This window comes from Vicugna pacos, chromosome 12 (assembly GCF_048564905.1).
Source record: "Vicugna pacos chromosome 12, VicPac4, whole genome shotgun sequence".
Lineage (NCBI taxonomy): Eukaryota > Metazoa > Chordata > Mammalia > Artiodactyla > Camelidae > Vicugna > Vicugna pacos.
The window spans coordinates 63697740-63719725 of NC_132998.1; the positions used below are offsets into that span (position 1 = coordinate 63697740).

General features: G+C 55.6%; 1 protein-coding gene across 1 annotated transcript; it reads left to right on the forward strand.

Moving 5' to 3' along the window:
• Positions 1-1643: 1643 nt before the first annotated feature.
• Positions 1644-21770, forward strand: TTC38 (tetratricopeptide repeat domain 38). The gene is made up of 14 exons (XM_072973710.1): positions 1644-1739; positions 2767-2844; positions 4684-4765; positions 6162-6333; positions 7179-7352; positions 8546-8621; positions 11419-11538; positions 13494-13553; positions 14405-14443; positions 15889-15970; positions 18092-18257; positions 19310-19469; positions 19693-19766; positions 20910-21770. The coding sequence occupies exons 1-14, from the start codon at positions 1707-1709 to the stop codon at positions 21001-21003; spliced, it is 1410 nt and encodes a 469-aa protein (XP_072829811.1). The 5' UTR covers positions 1644-1706; the 3' UTR covers positions 21004-21770.
• The last annotated feature ends 216 nt before the right edge of the window (positions 21771-21986 follow it).

The window sequence follows — 21986 nt, forward strand, 5'->3', positions numbered from 1 at the left end:
CTTTGCTGTCTGCCTGAAACTAACATTATAAATCAACTACACTTCAATAAAAAACAAAATTCTAAAAATGAAGTTAAGAAAAAAGTGAGATTTTATTCCTGGCGTCTTTCACTGAGCGTGTTTCAGAGGTTCCTTCACATTGTAGTGTGTACCAGTCCTTCATTCCTCTTGACAGTTGAGTAATATTTCACTACATGGATCTAGACCACATTCTGTTTATCCATCTCTTGATGGACGATTGGGTTGTTTCCACATTTTGGAACTCTGAATAGTGCTGCTGCGAACATTTGTGTACGAGGCTTTCTCTGCATACCTGTTTTCACGTCTTTTAGTTGTGCAAAATGGCCAGGACGTTCTATGTTTAACTTTTTGAGGAGTCACCTGTTTTCCACAGCAGTTGCACCTTTTGTATTCCTGCCAGCAGTGTATGACAGTTCCAGTTTCTCCATGTCTTCACCAATACTGATTTTCCTTAAAAAACAAAATTCTAGCCAATCTACTGGGTGTGAAGTGATAGCTCACTGTGGTTTTAATTTGCATTTCCCTGACGACTAATAATGTTGAGCATCTTTTTAGGTATTTATTGGCTATTTGTGTATTTTCTTTGGGGACATGTCTAATCACATCCTTTGCTCTTTTTTAAGTTGGGGTGTTTGTCATTTTGCTGTTGAGTTGTAAGAATTCTTTATGTATTCTGGATACTAAACTCTTATCCAGTATGATTTGCAACTATTTTTGCCCATTGTCTTATCTGTAGTTTGTCTTTTCACTTTCTTGATAGCATCCTTTGATGCAGAAAAAAATTTAATTTTTATGAAATCCACTTTTTCTATGCTTTCTTTTGGGTTTTGTCCTTTTGGTGTCGTATCTAAGAACCTCTGCCAAATCCAACATCGTGAAGATTTATTCCTAGGTTTTCTTCTAAACGTTTTATAGTTTCAGCTCTTAAATAAGACAAATAATATTTTAATGCAATATTTTGGAAAATTAAAATCAATGCAAAACAATGATGAACAAAATACTAATATTTAAATAAGGACAGGATCTGACCCTACACCGAACTACTTACTGACTCCTGTACCGTAAGGGGAGGAAGAGCGAGGGGTTAGATTACACTAGGGGAGAGCAGTCAGGCTAGAGAGGTTTGTGGCTGATGGCAGAGCTCAGTGGAGAAGCAGCTGACCTGCAGGAGAGGCCCCTCATACTCCCGCCGCAAGTCCTAGAGAAGGAGAGGGCATGGGACCCAGGGAACCGGGGGGATAACCCGGTGGAACCGGTCGCGTGGGATGTTGGCCAAAAGTGACCACTGTGAATGTGTGCCCACGGCTTCCCAGTGGGACTACATGAGCTTGAAAGCGACCGCTGTCCCAGGTCTCTCCTACCTCCCAAGGGATTCTGCAGTCGTCTCCCCAAGAGGGTCCCCCCGGGGAGGAGCCCCCCAGCTCGCCCTCTGGCCCCGGGGCCCCAGGCTCCCGGTCTAATGGCGGGGGGCGAGGGGAGCCGGAGAGTACACAGAGACTCACCCCTGCCCCCTCGAGCCGACCCGGGTTCCCACAGTCCGGGAGGAGGGAGCCACGGGCCGAAGCCGACCAATGAGCGAGCGGAGAGCGCGGCCGCCCCGCCCCGCCCCCGGGGCTCGCTCCCCGCCCCCACCCGGAAGCCCACTCGCCGGACACCTGCCTGCGCCCGAGACAGCGACCTGCACCATGGCTGTGTCCGCGCCGCTGCGCGACTGCCAGGTACACGGAGGCCGCCCGCGGCCCCGTGACCCCGCAACCACGGGGGTGGCCCGGCACCCCGGGGGCGGGATCAGACCTGCCCGGGGTTTGGGTGGGGCGCGGCCCTCGAGAAGCGGGCGCGCGTCCTGGGCGCCCGAAAGGGAACAGAGGACCCTCCAGTGGGGCCCCCACCTAGAGAAACCAGCGGCGTGGGGCGGGGCCCCTCGGAGACCCCAGACCACCTTAAAACTTAGCTCCTGGACCCCGGCGTGTCGCAGGCAGGGACGCTGCGTGTTAGTGAGGGTCTTCTTAGGACCCGCCAGGGCAGGGAGCCTGGACCCATTTTGCAGATGTGGAAGGGGTGTTCAGAGGAGCGAGGAGTCATGCCCACAGCAACGCAATACTCCTCACGAGGATCTGGCCGCTGGGCTGGCCAGAGTAAAGGGTATTTCCCCACCCCGGGGAGTAGCCCGTGCGTGCGCCCCTGGCAGGGCACACAGTTCTGACAATTGGCGACGCTTCCACTGACAGACCTGAAGGTTTGAATCATCTGGTGAGGTGATGGGGAGATGAGAGGACTTGCTTCCGCGGTTGGCATAGAGTGTACACCTTGCCAGCCAGAGGAAAGAACACGCTCCTGGTTTTGCACTCCAGCGCTGGCCTCTCTTCTGCCCTGGCAGACCTCCCCCGGCCAGATCAGGGACTCCCACCTACGAGTATCTGCTCCCTAGGAGACCCTTCACAGTCACCCACGTTTCCCCCCGGAGCCCCATGTCAAAGGGGCCAGCCAAGGGTCAGAGGGAGGACCTTACCTGAGGGCACACAGCTATTTTAGAGGCCCTTGGGATTTGCATGGGGACCCGACTGGCCCAGGGCTCATCTCTCTTTCTCCACTTAATTATCTATGAAATCTGGGAACCCCAAAAGGACAGGTCTCACCGAGGCCCATGCCTACCGCATGCTAGGTGCTGGGAGACCTCCAGTGCTCGGGGCTGGGGCTGGTGTGTGTTTAGAGGACTGCTTGTAATAGACATCTCTCTGTGCGTAGGCGTGGAAGGATGCCGGGCTCCCGCTCTCAGCCTCGAGCAACGAGGCCTGCAGGATGTTTGATGCCACCCTGACCCAGGTATACCCGCAGAGGAGTGGTGGCCCTTCTGTAACGGGCTATGGGGAGGTTTCTTACCTTGGTGAATGCTTTTTTTTTTTTTGGAAATAAATATTTTTTAGTGCATCTTACAGCTGCATGTATTCGTGCCACGAGGAAGTGGTACTTGCATGAGTCAGGCTCCCATTTACCATAGCTGGCTTAGGTTTGCAGCCAAACTACCTGTCATCTGATGTGCTCTCCCAGTAAAGCTGGTCGGTGATGACGTGAGCAGGCGCAGGACTTGAAGCTTTCAAAATTTTACAACTTTATCCTGATTTTATAAACAGTGTAGTTCATTATCCTCATTCCTACCCAAGTCTCCTGGTAAACTTGTGTGCAGCAGGGCTTCGTGGGGACCCAAAAGTCTTCTTAAGGCTTGGAAGCATCCTCGGGCAGGACCAAGGGCTCAGGCTGCACCAAAGCCCCACGGTCAGGGGCTCAGAAGGTGGTGGGTGCTTTTTAAATTGCATGGAGGCTTTGGCAATCGACCACAGTAGAATCCGTGTACTTCGTACCCCTAGGGAGTGGAAATGTCTCTGCCTGCCCGCGGCATGGCTGAGAGGTCTCCTAAATGGCAGACAGTGGGGATGCTCTGGAGGGTGCTGAGCCCTCCACAGGCGCCCCGCTGTGGCCTGCTGAGAGTTTGATGGGGGCCCCTCTCCTGAGGCTAATCAGTGGACGTACTGCTCTCACCTACGGCTGTTCTAAGACCTTCCACCACATTGCCAGTCGTTTCCAACACCAGGGAAGGAGCCTACAGTTTTAGAACTAGGAGGAGCTCAGAAGTAAGGCCCAACTACTTTGCTTGCCAGGTGAGGAAACTGGGGCCCAGAGCGCCGAGCTGACTCCTGCAGGGAGTCAGAGGAGCAGGGTTCACCTGGCTCTGCAAACGCCAGGGAAAAACTAGAGCTAAGCTTTTGCATGAGCAGTGAAACCGCTACCTCCTGACTCCATCCACACAGCATAAGGACCAAGGAAGCTTCTAGAAACAAGGGCCATACAACTAACAACTGGTGAAATGCTGTCAGCTTGCCCAGGGACGCCACGGTGTGCATCGCTCTGTGTCTGTATGTGCCCTTCCTGCACCATTAGGCCTCTGCAGAGCGTGATTTGTTACAGGGACAGTTCCCAGTGCAGAGGCAGCCCCCCCGCCCCCTGCCCCGCCTGTGTGTGTTCTGTGCCAACCCCCCTGCGTCTCATTAAAATACATGTGCTGTATTTGTGTAGATGTAGGTTGGACATCTGGAAGAGCACGTTCTGAAATCAAATGCATTATTATGGTTTTAGGATTTTAAAAAATTAGGCACTGAAAAAAAGGGCTAGAAACAAATACACCACAGTGTCAAAAATGATACTGAGGTGAGATTCAAGGTGAGTTTGATCCAGCTTTCGTGCCTCTTCCTAACTTTCTATATTGAATGTTGACTTCTTTTTAGTATTTAAAATTTTTTTTAATTTTCTTTTTAATTATTTTTTTTCTATGGTTCTTTTTTAAAGGAATGAATAGGAAGCTAGAGGGTTCCGGTTGTGGTACCTGAAGTCACGGCTGACGCTGTGGGCAGGTCACCTGTCAGGAAGAAACTTCCTTTAGATGTTTCTTTTTGGGAAATGGCGGCCTCACCAGCCCTAGAAAATGTGCCTTGAGTTACGTGTATTCAGTTTCTTCATGTGAGATCAACCCAGTTATGTTTTCTTTGAGCTAAGGTTCAGAAAATACTCAGTGTTCTAGAAAAAAAAAATCAATGTTTAGATACATGCCTTCATTAACACGAACTAAAAACTCCCTGAGGACAGCTTTGTTTCACCCTTGTATTTCAGTATGTAAAATGGACCAACGACCAGAGTCTTGGCGGCATTGAGGGCTGCCTGTCAAAGCTCAAAGCAGCAGATCCGACCTTCGGTGAGTGATGCTTTCCCTCAGCTGAGCAGCCCCGTTTCACGAGCCCAGTCCCTCACTGGTCCCCTGACTGCAGGACTCAGCTGGGTGGGGGAGGGCAGGCCTGGTGGCAGTGACCATGCTGGCATTTGCATGGAGAGGAGGGGGAGGGAAGATGATAGCCACTGCTGTGCTTAGAATAACAGCCGCTCCCATAAAGATGCCAGGTTCTATAGAAGGCGTCTTTTAAATGTTTTCTTTAATCGTACGTCAGTTCTGCAGGGAAGACACTGAGCCCATTTTTCAGATGAGGAAAATGAGGTTCAGAGACAGTAAGACATATACTTAAAGCCATTCAGCTGGTGGTTGGGGGCCTGGGATCAGACAAAACTGTCTGAACCCAAAGCCTGGACCCCTCCCAGAACACGAGAGGTGGCCACTGCCACTTCTTGGGGCTCTAGTGAGGCCTTCCTGAGAGCGGCTGGGATGGGGAGACCAACCCAGTGACAGAGGCTGGCACTGCAGGCAAGCCATGTGCTTGGAGGGCAGGAGGGAGTCAGCCCAGTGCATTCTGGAACCCCAGGAAGGTTACCCCAGTGTCAGGTGAGGTTCTGGGCTGCAGAGAAGAGCTGAGGAGGGGAGGGTAGCCAGGTCCCACTGAGGGCCAGGGACACAGAATACAGGAAGAAGGAAGCCATAGGGGGAGCCAATAGCCAGGAGTGGGCTCAGGCCCTCTGAGCAGACCTCGGGCCCCAGGTCAGAAGCAGGGGCCACATGGGTGGTCCCAGCGCTATGGTTGGGTCCTCGGTCCCAGCCCTCGGCCGGGGAGTGAGTTCCAAATGCCAGCAGACACCCTTCTTCTGTCAAGGTGGGGGTTGGGAAGCCCAGGTAGGATCAGGGACTTGGACACCTGCCAGCAAGGATGCTACAAGGGCCACAAGGCACACCCCATCTCCACCAACTCCAAGCCCTCAGCACACAAGAGCAGCCAAGACAGGATCCTGGCTTCTGTGCCCCGGGGACCTGGCCCCTGACAGCATCTACTGGGTGGCCCCTGGGAGGCCTTGTGCTGGTCGTAGTGACAACATCATCTGATAAGGGAAGCGAGGGGGGGCTGCACAGGAGCCTGGAGGCAGCCTGGAACCAGCGGGTGCTCCGGAGGTTGGCACGCCCCAGAATGCCCTGGGTAGGAGAATATTTGAGGAGGGGCCAGATGTTTTAGGGTTGCCACTCCTCCACGTGCATGGTGAAGGCCTGGGCTGAGTTCAGGGCTCTTGGTGGGGACACCACATACAGCCTGCCTGCCTCCTGGCTTGCCCCTCCTGGGATGTGGGCTGTTTATTTCACATATGGGGCGGGGCTGGACTGGGCTGGACCAGGTCGTCTGAATCACCCTGGCTGTTTTCCCCTCTTTTGCCAGCAATGGGCCATGCCATCGCTAATGGCCTCGTGCTGATTGGCACCGGAAGATCTGTGAGGCTGGACAAAGAGCTGGACCTGGCTGTGAAGACCATGGTGGAGATTTCCAAAACGCAGCCACTGACGCAGCGGGAGCGGCTGCACGTGTCTGCAGTAGAGACCTTTGCCAAGGGGTGAGGGGCCTCCCTGGGCCATACTGGGCGATGCCACAGGGCTGGCTGCCCCGGTACCATGGGGCCCTGGGGTGATTCTCACCCTGCCTCCCGGGCCCGTCTGATTGAAGATCGCATCCTCCCTGCTGCTCCAGCTCCAGTTGACTGCTGAATGAGGATGTAGTTGGCTCGGATTCCCAGTTTAGCATTCAAAGCAATTTATTTTGTTTTGTTAAATAAACTGGTTATTATTTTCATTCCAAAAATAATAGGACCATGATACAGAAATATATGAGACAGAAGAGGGAAGGAAGCCCTCGCCCTTTGCTCCTGTCCTAACACACCCTGTGACCATCCGCCATGGTCTTCCAGGTGTGTCCCCTGCTTCTGTTGTTCCCACCACTGTCCCCTTGTGTGGGTGCATCCTGACTCTGAAGCCTGCCTCCAGGACCACCCTGTGTCTGCTTGGCCAGGGGAGATGCCCTGCAGAGCTAGGCGACCTGAGCTAATGGTACAGTGACAGAGGGTTCTGTCCCGGTCCTCCCGGTCAGTCAGTGCAGACGTCAGCGCGGGGGTGGAATGCCACCTTGGAGACTTCCTGCAGCTGGTTCATGGTCTCAGGTGAAATTGTCTTTGGCAGCTTATTGAACCAGTTTTTTGTATTTGTTTTTGTTTTTCGCTTGAATTAGAGAGTAACACTTCTCACTGGCTTTTCAATTTTCTGAGCCACAACCTAACATAGAATCTTATATGTGTATTTTAACCAATTCAATGCAGGCTGTGACACAGATAGGAAATGAACCCTTTTACACTCCCCGGGTGTGGACTGTGTTCAGTGTTGCTGAGAAACCTTTCTTGGCTTCCAGAAACTTTCCGAGAGCCTGTGAACTGTGGGAAGAGATTCTCCGGGATCACCCAACGGACATGTTGGCCCTGAAATTCTCCCACGATGCCTATTTTTACCTGGGCTACCAGGAACAGATGCGAGATTCTGTGGCTCGAGTTTATCCCTTCTGGACACCTGACATCCCCCTGAGCAGGTAGGAGCCAGTTAGAAATCACATCATTGCGCTATTTCTTAGTCTCTCTCCTCTGCCCTAAAAATGTGGCTACTCTCCTGGCCCTGCCCTAAAACTAGTGAGACTACCATTGCTATTTTCCTAGGTCTTTAAACTAAACAGGCTTCACGTCTTCATTTGATCTTCATCCCATCCTGTGAACTAGGTAGTACCATTGTGTATCAGTCAGCATAGGCTAGTTTTTGCCACAGTAACAAACATCCTTTAGCTCTTTTTCTCCAAAGCTTGCTTCAGCAAAGGTTAATTTCTCACACATAATACATGCCCATCATAGGAGGCTGCACTTATGCCATTGTCTCCCTCCAGGATCCCGGCGGATGAAGCAGCTGCTCTCTGGACACAACACACCAGCTGCTGAGAGGGAAAAAAAGAGCTCTGCTGAGGGACTCACGATGGCATTAGTGCTCAGAGTGAAGGGGGTACCCCTCAGCTCCCCAGTCATTGGCCAGAGCCAGTCACCCACCCACAGGAGGCCAGGAAGTGCAGCTCTGCTGTGTGCTGGGAGGAGAGAGGGCCTGGAATATCTATGAACAGCCCTAGGGTCCACCACACCTGGTCACCTCCACTGCCTCTTAATCACAGGGTTGTTGTGAAGGTCAAATGGATTAACAGATGTAAGAGCTGCATTAGTCAGGGTTCTCCAGAGAAACAGAACCAGTGGGATATGTAGACCTGTGTCTGTATCCATGCTATTTGCATATATGTGGGGGAAGGGGGGAGGGAGGCGGGAGGAAGGAGACATTTATTTTAAGGAATGGGCTCATGTGATTGTGGGGACTGGCGAATCTGAAATCACAGCCTCTGCCTATGTTCACTTAGCTGTCTGTCCTGTGTGTGTGTGTGTGTGTCTGTGTGTCTGTGTGTCTGTGTGTCTGTGTGTCTGTGTCTGTGTCTCTGTTTCTCTGTATCCAAACCTCCCTCTCCTTTCTCTCATAAGGACACCAGCCATTGGCTGTGCGGCCCACCAGGATCCAGGGTGACCTCATCTTAACTTGAGGATCTTGATGACCATCTGCAGACTCTAATTCTAAGTTAGGGCACATGTTCAAATGTACCATTTTCGGGGACACAATTCAGCCTACCCAGGTCATGTTAAGGATTGAACAGTTCCAGTCTACTTTTTTTTTTAAAGAATTTTTTTCCTCTGTTTTCAGCTATGTGAAGGGCATCTATTCTTTCGGATTGATGGAAACCAACTTCTATGATCGGGCGGAAAAGCTTGCCAAAGAGGTCAGTGGGCCCTTACAGAGGTGCCCGACTCCTTGGAGAGTGGCGTCAGGTGACCCCAGGGCGGCCCCCCGCCTTGGCCTCGTTTCCTGCCGGGAGGCCTCGTGTTGACAGAGCAGCTGCCGCCTGCCACCTGAGCCATGTGGCCCTGCAGGCGGCCTGCACAGGCGAGGGAGGTGAATGAGGTCCAGGGAGGCTCCGACTTCCTCTTTCTCACTCAGTGCCACACGGCGCCCCCAGCTCTGTCTCCAGGGCCCACAGTTTGCGCTGCTGGAACCAGACTTTGTAGGTGGGGAAGCGTGTATCAGCGTTGGTTCTCCCACCTGGAACCTCACATTTCTAAGTGTTACTGACTTCCCGAGACCCCGGGAGCTGAGTGATGGGTGATGAGTGAGGCTGCTTCTGGGTGGGCCCTGACCTGGTGTTGGGGTCCTGCCGGCCAGCCCGTCTCTTGACCACCGAGCCGACCCGGAGGGGCAGAGTAGGGTGGGTTTGCTAAGCACCTCCCGAGGGCCCAGACCCCTCCCTCCGTGCTGGTGAGATGAGCTGGCTGGTACCCTGTCTGCACTAAGGCCGTCCCTCACTTGCAGGCCTGGGCGCCACGGTATCTCTGGTTCTCAAGGTCCCTCTCCTCCAGCTCCTCGTCTCGCAGGAGTAGAACCTGGGTCCCAGGGAGGGGCCACCATGCACATAGGAGTGGGTAAGGATAGCCGCTCCTGTGCCTGGCTCAGGGCTGGCACTCAGTATACACACCACTCCCATCTGCTCAGCCCCTGCCACGAGGCAGTGAACTCCTCATTGCCCAGAGAAGGACGCCAAGGCTCCGAGAGGCCAAGGTCCATGGCCACGCAGTTGAAACGCTGAGTCATGCTCACACAGGCCTCCTGACCCGAGCACAGTCCACGCTGCCTGGACCAGACTCCTCCCCAGCACCCAGCCAGCGCTCTTTCCTGAGACGTTTCCATAGCTGGCTCCCAGCACCCCTCTCTAAGAAACAGCCAACGCCCTTTGGGGGTCCCCAGGGCCTGTGGGGTCTCTGAAGACAACTCCACTTACAGAAATGCGGGGCATGGGGGGCCTCATGGCAGTCTCGGCTCCAGGGCCTGGTGACTGGGCCCCACCGTCTGGGTGGTCGGCTGCAGGAAGGGCCCCTGGAGACCATGGCAGCTGGGCCCTCGTGTCGAGTGGCATCTATCTGGGCACCCAGGAGCTGGCAGGAAGTTTCGGGAAACTAGAAGGTGGCCGAATGGTGCAGGCAGGCTCATGCCCTGCCAGGAGCAGAGAGCAGTGGGGTGGGGATAGGGTACCCCTCTGCTCCCTTCACGCCCTCCTTCTATACCCACTCCTGCAGGCGCCCACACTCAGACCCCAGCACCAGCACACCAGGCTATTACTGGGCCAGGCCAGGCTGCTAGGAGAGTGAGGGTGGCTGCACCCGGCTCTAGAGAGGCCTCGCGGTGGTGACACGTGGGCCGCATCTGCAGGCCGAACCCCTGGACAGGAAGGCAGTGGTGCTGGGCCGTCTGGACCCCTCAAGCCCTGTCGGGGAAACAGCTGCAGGCAGGGCCTCGGAGCTCAGGGCCAGGGAGCGCCTGACTGGCCGACGCTGAGGTCGCAGGTGGGAGGGGCAGGCTCTAGGGACGACGGCTGGGGGGCTGGCAGGTTCCTGTACTCTGTCCCAGGGAACCTAGGAAGCTGGCCAGGAGCCCCTCGGAGGCAGGGAGCGGCTTAATCTCAGCAGTGGGCGAGATCAGCCCTGCCGCCCTGAACCTCTGTCCTGTGCAGCATGCTAAGCGGGTCCCCACCACCAGGGCCTGCTTAGTTGCGCCCCTATGGCCTCACGAAGTGTCCTGGTCCTGTAGGGCTCTGCCCCAGGCTGCCCATCGTCCCTGCAGACGTGCTGTGCTGTTCTCAGCATCCCATTCGTGCACTGGGTGGGCCCAGGCAAGCAGGGGCTGGAGCAGGGAGGCAGGACTTGCTGGGGACAGTCTATCAGCACAGACCTCGCAGCAGGTGCCTTCCCAATTCTGCTCCTATGAAAGGCATGGGGGACTGAGGCAACAGGGCTGGGGGAAGCCGAGATCTGGGGTGGGGGACCTGGGTTCTTGTGGATGGTCCACAGGACCACGGCGAGCCCCTGCTTACTGCTCTGTGCGGGGATTCAGTAAGCACTCAGTAACCCTGAAGTGAACTACCCACTACAGGGTGGGAGGCAGGCCCCTTGTCCCCTCTACCTTGTTGTCACTGTCAAGGTCACTAGTCACGTGAGCAGCTGTCATTGTTATTAGCCATACTATCAGAACCAGCCTGGAAAGCCACATGGGGTGGTCCTTGCATGTGTGTCAGTGGGAAGGGGCAGCCGAGAGCCCCTGAAACACACACTCAGCATCCACTTTGCCTCCACGGCAGCCCTAGGAGAGAGGTGGCGTTATTTCTCACCATGGGGAAAACTGCATGGCACCTTGCAGGTGACTCAGCTGTATGCAGGAGGCAGTGGGGCCGGCACGTTGGATGAGCCCCTGCTTTGGAAAGACCCCTCTGCCGCCCAGTGTGGCCCCGGGCAAGTCACTTAGCCTCCCTGAGCCTTAGTTTCCTCATCTGTGAAATGGGCGATGTTGGCTGCATCCTGCATTTGGCCACCGAGATGGTCTTTGGGGTCCTTGTTGATTTGAGGCAGAGCCCAGCCTCTGCACTTGCTCGGGCCCCTCGTGCCCCTGCATGACTTGTGGAGACTTGGTCACCTGGCAGCCTGACTCGCCCATGTTATTTGACTTGTGTTCCACCCCCGACCCCAACGTAGGCTCTGTCTATTAACCCGACGGATGCATGGTCAGTGCATACCGTGGCCCATGTTCACGAGATGAGAGCAGAGGTCCAGGACGGGCTGGAGTTCATGCGGCACTCAGAAACCCACTGGAAGGTATGGCCATTCCTGTCCATCCGTCTATCTGGGAAATTCTGTCTGTTCCCCCAGGTTAAGCTGAGCTTGATAGACAAGAGTTACAGGGTGCAGCTTAGTTCTGGGGAAACATGTTCCACTTGGAGGCATTTCTGTCAAACCACAGAGTTCCCTGGGAGCCACATGGCTCCCCAACACCTGCCAGCGTTTTGCAGGTGATTCTAGAATTGGTTGTGGCCTGAGGCATTGGTTATAGGAAGGAATTGGTGAGAAATTTGCCGGGGAAATAGGAGTCTGGCCGGGGTGAGAACCACAGGGGCTCTGAACTGCCTCTTCCACCACCGGCCAGTGGGCTCAGCGGGGCCCCAGAACCAAGGAGCACTCTCCCTCAGGGGCTGGTACAGGGATGACGGCCTGGCGACTGTCTGCGGGGCTGGCCAGGCCCTTCCTTGGGGCCTCACTGCTCCCACTCCCGGCACCCACCTGCACCACTGCAGTGGCCCTGCCTCCTCTGCCTGCGCCTGCTGTCCTTGTGTTAGTCTCTGGCACACAGCCTGGCCACCTGCCCAGGTGTGGTCTGCTGCCCTGCCCTTCTCTGTGCCATGGTGGGCTTCCCAGGGCACCCCAGCTGAGGTGGTCTCTGCCAGGGTCTGGCACCCAGCAGCAGGTTCTAGTGATTGAACAAACCAAGGAGAGACCAAAAACCGGGCGGGGAGCAGGGGGTTGGCGTGGTCAGCTGGGTTCCTCCTGGCAGCTCCCTGGCCTGGGACCTTCCGGAGAGAAATAATTTACAAGACGGCCGATTCCTGGCTTCCGAGGGAGTGGTGTTAGGTCGAGCAGGTGAACAGGTGTGAGGCAACCTTTGACTATAATCTCATTAGATCTTATTAGATCATTGACCTAACTCTAATCTCATCAGATCACACTCAGATCTTTCTAAGGATCCCCAAACACTGGGCACAAAGCTAGGCCCTGGGAGTCGGGGCGCAGTGTGGGGTGGGCCCCCGTCCTAGGCTCCCCCGGCAGGTACTGCTGATTCTTGTGGGAGCATTGACTGTGGGTGGAGGGGGCGCCCATGTGGCCACGTCCTCCCCGAGAGAGGCCAGGGAGGCCTGGCTAGGGCACTGGTAGCCCATTTTCTTCCTGCCTTCAGATTCTGATTTTCCTGGGCCTGGGTGCTTGATGCCTGACTCTACCCTAGGGCAGGAATGTGAACCCTCTGAGCCTCAGTTTCGTTATCTGAAAGCCTGCTGTCATGACAACTGTGAAGCCATTGGCCCCAAATGAGTCCCCATTAGTGTTGGTCTGATTGGGTAAAATGAAGTGGCCCGGGATTGCTGGGTGATCTCCCAGCACGCCCTCATCCCCTGATGCCAGCACATGTCCCTGATAGTGGCTCCTGGCAGCCTCCGGCCTGGCTGGACAGCCCTGGGATGGACGGTGTAGCCTGGGGCTCCCTTTCCTCCTCCTCCTGCACCTGCCCCAGGCATTTGGCTGCTGCCACAGTCCAGGCTCCAGGCACTGCCTCAGGCTGTACCCTGCCCTGGGAACCCCACTGAGAGTCCAGCCCAGACCTCTCTGTCTTCAAAAGACCTGCCTGTCAAGTGGAGTGAGCAGCTTCCCAGTAGCTGGCGACACCAGGACAGGGGCACTCTTGGGGCCATGGAAACCCGGAGTAGGCATCCTACCCAACTGGGCTAGTGGGGGAAGTGGTCAGGGAAGGCTTCCTGGAGGAGGCAACCTATGAGGTGAGTGCTGAAGGATGAGTAGGTGTTTGCTAGGCGTAGGATAGGGAGATGTAGGACCATCTTAAGCAAAGACGCGTGCAGTCACCGGCACAGGCCGGCCAGGGTGGGGACCTGGCAGGTGTTTCCTGCACTCAAAGCTGTGGGGCTCTGTGCTGGCACAAGACAGCAGCTGCTCTTTTTCCCTGCAGGCTGTCAGACTTGTCTCTCATCATCTCCTTCTTTCCCCAGGACTCTGACATGCTTGCTTGTCACAATTACTGGCACTGGGCTTTGTATCTGATTGAAAAGGTAAGCTGCCCGGCTGTCTTACCCTGCAAAGAGGTCCAGAGAAAGAAGATTTCTGCCTTTTGCTACAGTTTGTATCCCTTGGAGCAGTCCTGAGTGTTTGCACATTTAAATGGTGTCCTGATGCAATAGGGCATTAACGTTTTCAAATAGCTTCTCAGGCTTAAATACTTCCAGTATTTTCCACTGTCTGGACTCAGAAATCATGTATATCATGTGCTGTTTGTGGGGACAAGTTAGACTGAGGGCTTCTCTGCTGAGCCCCAACCCCACGGATCATACCTGATGAGCCACGGGACCCTGAACGCCTTTCCCCAGTGGGAGCGAGGGTGTGGGGACACCCTTGACCTCAGTGATTCCACCACTGGGTCTCATTCATAGGGGTGTTTCTTGTGGTGCCATTTATCATAGAGAAAAATCTAGAAGCTCCCGACGCGGCCAAATAGAAGTCCCTGGAAGGTGAGGACCCGTAGTGACATGCAGAATGCAATGACACAGTGTCTCCAAATAAGCAGGGAGCCCAACTGAACAGGCAGTAGGGAAAACAGAGGGGAAAATAAAACACACGGAAAAGCCCACAGCCGTTTGACAGGCACTTCGTAGGGACCATAATGCTTTCACAGAAAGTGTTCCCTCCGCAGCAGCACAGTCTGGGGAGTGAAGGGCGGGAGCCGACGTGGGTTCCCCATCCCCTCCTCCCATCCCGAGGCCCGCCGCAGCGAGGCCCAGCCCTTTGTAGCGTGACGTGGGGCGCCGGGCAGGGTGGGGTGGGGGTTGGCGAGGCGTCCTCAGTTTGTTTCTTAGCGGTGCGTTTCACCACCTCCACGTGCTAAGCACGAAACTTCGTTTCCCAGGGCGAATACGAGGCCGCGCTGACCATCTGCGATGACCACGTAAGTCCCCGTGCGCACGCGATGCGGTTTATTGCAGCGATGGGCTGGTCAGGGCCTAACAGATCTCTGAGCGCGTCAGCACGGCCCCAGCCAGACCCACAGCTGGCGCGGGCACGCGGCTCTGCGTAAGACCTCACGCCACAGACTCTCACCTGAAGTGGTGCCGTGACCCAGGCGGGGACAAAGACACTGTTGGCTCTGTTCACCGCAGGCGTTGGTAGAGTACACGTCTCAGCTGGTCAGCTCTGAAACCTCAGGCTTTTCTCCAGGCGTTTTGGTTTTTCGTTTAATTTTTTATTGAAGTGTAGATGGTTTACAATGTTTATTTCAGGTGTACAGCAAAGTGATTCAGTTATACGTACATATATATATATATATATATTTTTTTTTCTTTTCAGATTTTTTTTCACTATGTTATAAGAAATTGAATATTGTTCCCTGTGCTAGGACCTTGTTGTTTACCTTTTTTTGCTTTTTTTATTTGTTTTTGTTTTGGGAGGAAGTAATTAAGTTTATTTATTTATTTTTAAATCATTATTATATTTTAATGGAGGTCCTGGGGATTGAACCCAGGATCTTGTGCATGCTAAGCAGACGCTCTACCACTGAGCTATACCCTCCCCCCTTATCTATTTTATAGTCTCTAGTCATTTTAGGTTGCTTTTCTTTGGTAAAATCATTGGTCTGCCCATAAGAATTTTTTTTATTATAGTGACATATACACACCATATTTTACCATTTTAACCGGTTTTGAGTGTACGGGTCTGTGGCGTTAAGTACCTTCACACTGTTGTGCATCCGTCACCATTATCCATTTCTGGAGCTTTTTCATCTTCCCAAACTGAAACTCCTTGCCTACTAAACACTAACTCCCCACCCCTCCTCCCTCCAGCCCCTAAGTATGTGTTTAAGAGAGGAAGAAAAAGGCTCGCTCACAGCTGTGGGAGACCCCAGGGTGGGCTTCATAACGGAGCCTGGGGGTCACAAAAATGCCTGCGATCTGGGAACCTAAACCCCAGAGAGAAACAGTCTGTAAAGTTTCCTGTAAGTCATCCTTTCTAGATGCCAGGATTTCGTGCTAAGAAATGAAGGGTGATGAGAGCTGTGTGCCATGCGGTGCAGACCAACTGGATGTAGCATCGTGAACGGGCAACCAGCGTGGTCTGGGGCCGGGAGCAGGAGGTGCCAGGTTCCAGGGCCTGGCACGTGCTCCCTCTGGTGCCCAGTGCCGTGGGCTCTTTCTCAAAGTCTGCTTAGTGTCTCTCTAGTGCCTGGAGTGGTTCAGGCTCTTGGTGAGGACTGTCCCGATAGTTAGGGTGGAGGGGATGATGCTGGTGGCTCCTGTTTGCTGAGGGCTGGCTCTGCCCAGGCCCCACATATGGTCCAGACAGGCGGACTCTGGCCGTGCCTGCAGTCTCTCATCCCCTACCTGTCCTGTCTTCCAGATCCTCCCCAGCCTGCGGGCCAGCGGTGCGATGCTGGATGTGGTGGACAGCTGCTCCATCCTCTACCGGCTGCAGATGGAAGGTAGCCTGATCTGGCCTTCCCCTGTGGCTCCTCTCCTATCCTCACGCATGAGGGGATGGTGTGCCGCAGCCCGGGCCCAAGCCCAGGAACTGGTTAGTGAGCTTCTCCAGGGCCAGCTCTCAGCCCTGGAACGGCAGGCCTGGTGCAGCCCCAGGTACCAGCTCTGTAGCTGCCTTCCAGCTGGCTTGAGGCCAGTGGGCCCAGGCCACCACTGCCCTTTCTCCTGGTTCTCACCTGTGCAGGCCTGGAGCTCAGAACCTGGGTGGCACCTGCTGTTCCCACAGCCTACCCACCAGGCCTGCAGGCCACAGGGGAGAGGCAGAGCTTAGAACAAGGCAGGTGAATTTCTCAACCTCCTGGGATTTCAGAGGGAGAGGTTTCTCAACAGTGTCACCTCATCTCTGCAGGTAGGATGCTCTGGGTGGGGTTGGCCACAGTCCTCGGGGCTACAGAAGGCTTCCAGCCCACTACTGAGGGTGCCAGATGGCTCTCCCCTCTCCCCTAGGTTCAGCAGAGCCAAACCTGTACCCACTCTAGTCCTGGGTCAGCCGGACAACGTGGGGATGAGGCCTGGGCAGGACCAACTGTTTTCAGAGGGTTCCAGGAAGGCTTCCTAGAGGAGGTGAACCGTGAACCACAGAAGGGAATGTAGGGTTTGGCCAGGCGGCGACAGGGAAGGATGTTACAGTCTGAGAGCAGCCTCTCCGAAGCCCCCAAGACACAGAAGCCGGTTCCCTATTATGAGGATTAGTGACTGGAGGGCTGGGGGGTCAGACGGGGCAGAGGAGCCTGAGAGGCAGGAAGGGAGGGCGAGGAGTTCGATGTTTATCTGAGTCTGTGGGGAGCCTGGGAGGCAGGGCTAAGCAGGCCCTGTCCGACCTGGCTCTGAGAAAGACTGAGCAGTAGGGGCCGAGTCGGGGAGGCCAGGCTGGAGGCCAGGGCATCCTTGAGGGGGTGGGAGAACAGTGAGGAGCTCTAGTCCTCCAGGTAATGAAGCAGGGAGCTGGGCTGGCGGAGGCCTGTGTCCCTGTCCAGCCAGCACTATCCAGGACTGGGTGGAGAGGGAGAGGCCCAGGGGAAGTCGAGTCCTGTTGACCCTAAGATCCCTGACCTGTGGAGGTGGAGCTGAGGCCTCCAGCCTGGGCCCCCTGAGTGCGTGTGAGGAGAGGCTCCAGGAGGCACGGGGCACTGGTCTGGAGGCTGGGAGATGCAGTGGAGATGCCGCGGGGCAGGGGGAGGGAAGAGAAAGGCCACTCGCCCCCTCACAGTACAACAGCGTCATCCAATTTGATGGAGGTGCTGAGAAATGGAGGTCAAGGGCAACAGCAAGGTCAAGGGAGGAACCCGAGTGGAGCAGGGGGAAGACCCGGTAACTTCTAGAAGTGGAGCGGGACAGGAGGGGGTGGTGGTGATGGAGCAGAGCCCAAGTAGGGACCGGCTAGAGCTGGAAATCCAGGCCCAAAGGTGGGAGGACGCTATCACTGATGCCGCAGATTAGTTCTTTCTTTTCTTTTCTTTCTTCCTTTCTTTCCTCCCCCATCCCTTCCTTCCTTCCTTCCTTTTCTTATTTTACGGGGAGAAGGGGATTTGATTTATTTATTTATTTACTTATCTTTCATGGAGGTACTGAGAATTGAACCCAGGATCTCGTGCATGCTAAGCATGCGCTTTTACCACTGCAGTATACCTTCCTCCTCATTTAAAAAAACATTTTTTTAATAGAGTTACTGCAGATTGAACTCAGGACCTTGTGCATGCTAAGCATGGCTCTATACCCACCCCAGTAACTCTGCAGATTCTTACTGGGCACCTGCTCTGCCCAGGCGCCGTCTCAGCGGTAACCACAGTAAGCATTTTAAAGTGGTTTTGGGGTTTGTCAGAGGAGCCAGAGACTTAACACCCTTCCATAGTTGTTTTTTTTTTTTAATTTGCTTTCTATCTTATACATCTGTTGCTCTTATGATTAAACAAAGTTAATGTAGACCGGGCCCAAAGACCTCAGCCTGAGGCCAGGCGCTGCTTGCCAGCTTCACGCAGCCTCCTCACCTGGAACCACCTGGGTGCCAGAGGCCCGTGCGCACAGCGCTCACGCCATGCCTGCGGGTGTCCTCTGTGTCCCAGGGGTGCCTGTGGGTGAACGGTGGCAGGACGTCTTGTCCGTGACCCAGAAGCACAGCCGAGACCACATCCTGCTCTTCAATGATGCACACTTCCTGATGGCGTCCCTGGGCGCTCGGGACCCTCAGACCACACAGGAGCTGCTGACCACCCTGCAGGATGCCAGCGAGTATGTGGGGGGCCAGGCCGCCAGGGTGGGGCCCGCTCTGCTGAGAGGGCCCTGGGGACTCACCCCTGCCTGGGAGGTGGGGGTGGAGCCTGCTGCATGGAAGCCCATGGAGGGCTGCTTGCAAGTGTGCGCTTCCAGGTGCGTGCCCCCAACCAGGTGTGCATCCCAGCAAGATGTGCCCTGCAAGGGCACGGTTGGTTCCCCGAGGACACAGAGCCGCCTCTCCATGCCCTCGGCCTCAATGTCAGTGTCATGCACAAGGGACACAGTGAGGGCCTGGAGCCAGAGACCTGCCGCTTACAGGGTCTGGGACCCTGGACAAGGGGCTCCTCTGCCCTGAGCCTGTTCCCTCATCTGCTGAGGCAGGCTGGTGGGAGGGTGAGTGCAGTGACGTGGTCACGCATCTCCCTGGCGCAGTTCCTGGCACTGGTGGGAGCCAGAGCACGTTCAGGGGGGTGGGCTCTGCACAGCACAGGGCCGCCAGGGATGCAGCCAGCCCCCATCTCCTGCCTGTAGGGCTAGAGCTGTGGGGCCTGTGAACCCTCGTGTTTGTCCCAGGCTCCTGGGGGAGGGTGACCACCACCATGGCCGCTTGCCCTGCCTCTCGTCGCAGGGCCGAGCTCCCGGAACTGGGGCTTTGGCTGGGAACAGAGCTTCAGGCCCCCAGCCCTCATGACCCAGATCAGCCACCACCTGAGGGCCATGGGAAGACAAAGCTTGCCACAGCTGTCCACAGGGGTTGGCGCCTACTCTAGTGCCAGGCCTTCACCTGCAGTGCCCTGCAAGGTCAACACTGTTACTCCCACTTTACATATGAGCAGACTGAGGCCAGAAACTGGGATACCTGCCCAAATTGTCCTGAGTTTCTAGCTCTGTCTTCTCCCCTCCTTGGCTGCTTGACCTCTGCCAACTCACCTGCTCAAAGCACCCACTGTGTCAGGCATAGCGCCAGGGACACCAGGGCCTGAGTCAGGCAGGGAGACAGATGTGCTGTGACCAGGGTGGCACACAGTGTCCTGCTGGCCACTGAGGGTGCCTTCTTGGGCTGGCAGGTCCCCAGGGGAGAACTGCCAGCACCTCCTGGCCCACGATGTGGGGCTGCCTCTGTGCCAGGCCCTGGTGGAGGCCCAGAACGGGAACCCCGACCGTGTCGTGGAACTGCTCCTGCCCATCCGCTACCGGCTTGTCCAGATCGGAGGCAGCAACGCCCAGGTGAGCCCCTGGCCTCCAGCCACCCCAGCAGCTGCAGCGAGGGCCCGGGTCCAGGAGCCCATGCGCCCCACAGCCCCCGTCCCCTGGTGTGGGGGGCCCTTGTTGTTCATACCCCCCGGTAAGTTCGTCCCTGAGACCAGGCTGGTCTGCTGTGGGGAGGGGGGCAGGTATTCCCACCCCTCATCCCACATCTCAGAGCCTCACTTGCCCACTGATCTTTCAGAGAGACGTCTTCAACCAGCTACTGATTCACGCGGCCTTAAACTGCTCGTCCGGCGTCCACAAGAACGTGGCCCGGTGAGTTCCTCGTTCTGGTCCCAAAGCCCGGCTGGGAAGGACTCTGGGCACACCCGACCTCTCACTCGGAGGGCTCCCTACCAGCTTCCAGGGGCCCAGAGGCTCCCACCTCCCTTGGCCGGAGGTGGTGCGCCCCTTGGAGGCTGTGGAGATGTAAGGCTATGGGGTACCTGGTTCTCCCCTCTTCATATTTTCAATTTGACCAAAGGGGACCAGCTACCCCCACTCCTAGGCCACCACTCCTGCCTGCCCCAGCTCACTCCTCAATCTAGCCATGCTGAGCTCGTTACTGTTTTAGGCCCCTGGGCCTTTGCACATGCTGCACCCTCTGCCTGGTAAACCCTTTCTCCTTCTTCATCTGCTGATGCCCACCGATCCTTCAGGCTGCAGTGCACATCTTCCTTCCACATACTGTGCTGGGTGCCGGGGGGTGTGGTGGGCAGCAGGCAGACCCAGGCCCAGGCTGCGTGGGGCTTACCTCTCATGTGGGAACTGACACTAAGCAATTCATCCCACAGATGTATGTAAAACCGCCACGAGCACAGGCATATTGTTCCAAGATGCTCTGATGAAGGCACTGAGTGGGTGGGAACTAGAGAAGGAGGGTGCCCTGCAGAGGTGACAGTTGAGGGGGGCCTGAAACCAGGCAGGTTTACCCAGGCCAGGGTGGTCTGGTTAGGAGGAGGGGTGTGGCTAGAGGACTAGGGGTGTCAGGGTGGTGGCTGGGCAGGGAAGGTGAGGCTGTTTGGACAGAGGAGGGTGAGGGTTGGGCAGGGGAGCTGGGGCCAGCATGGGGGTAGGGGTTGGAGTGGGGGTGATGTGGTCCATGCTGGGGGGGCGCTGTCCTTCAGGCCTGCATACGGTGGGCTCTGGAATTCCACACTTTCTCATCCTCACACCTCCCCCGACCTTCCCTCTGGTGTCCCCGCCAAGGCCAGGCCTCCTGCCTCTGCCTTTATCCATCCCGTCCCCTCTTCCCCTCTGCCACGATGCGGTCCCTTCTCTCCAGCAACTTGGGAGCGTCTTGCTCTCTGCCCACCTCAGCCTCAGCTATGCTGCGTATGTCCTGCCTGGGGTGCAGGGACCATCTGGCTTGCACACCCTTCTAGGAGGTTCCACCACAGACCCCATCTGTTTCCCCAGGAGCCTTCTGATGGAGCGAGATGCACTGAAGCCCAACTCACCCTTGACTGAGAGGCTTATCCGAAAGGCAGCCGCCGTCCACCTCCTGCAGTGAGCCAGGCCTGGCGCCTGCCCGGTGGAGCCCCTCAGCGGCCTCCCCCGCCATCAGACCAGCTGCCCCTCTGGCTTCACAGGGTTACAAGTAGCTAGAGCAGCATTACAGGAAGAGGGACTCAAATCAATTTTCAAAGTGATTCAGAATCTTCTTCAAATCCTTGTTAAGGGTCAAGGTGCAGTTGTAAGCAATCAGAACCGATGTGGGTGGTCTTGCCTTGGAACTTGTATTTTTCCATCTTCAAGCTTCCCTGGGGGGATTAGTGGCGTGGATTTGAGCTTGTTTTCCCTTTATTCTAAACTGCACATTGTAAAGGGGCCTTGGGCACACGATTTCCCTTGTCAACCATGATTTTAATCATACGAATGCACGCTCATGGAGTTGGTGTGCTTTCTGGGGTATAAGGCTGCAGCTCAGGGGTTGCCCTGTTGTGGCAAAAACCAAAGCATTTAACAAGATCTGAGCTTTTTAAACAAGAGTTTTTTAAACACTGCCTCGGTCTCCTCCTTCCCCATGGGTAACCTGGCCCCGGTGCCCTTCCACCCCCTGAGCAAGCGGCAGGTTTCAGTAGAATGTGCCAACTCAGTCGTGCTGTGAGGGGTGATTCCAGCTCACATATGTTTCTCAGGTTCCTTCAGTGCAAACTGAAATTTGGTGGGGACTCACAGGGGCAGGGAGGGGGCAGGTCTCCTGGGAGGCAGTGGATGCCTCCAAATCGATTCAACAAATTCCTGGGATTAAAATAAATTGTTAATTGCTTCCTTTGACTGACTGTTGCTGGGTAGATACCTCTGAGCTTCTTCCATGGGCCAGGCCTGGGCTGGGTGCTAGGGAGACAGGCTTCTCCTTGAACTTGGGGGTGGGGTGGGGCCGCGGGTCAAGAACAGAGTAATTACAACGGGATTTCAAAAGAGGTGCTGTCTGTCCCCAGGAGCTAAGGACACATCCCAGGGGGCATCCTGCCCTCCCATCCTGAGCTGTCC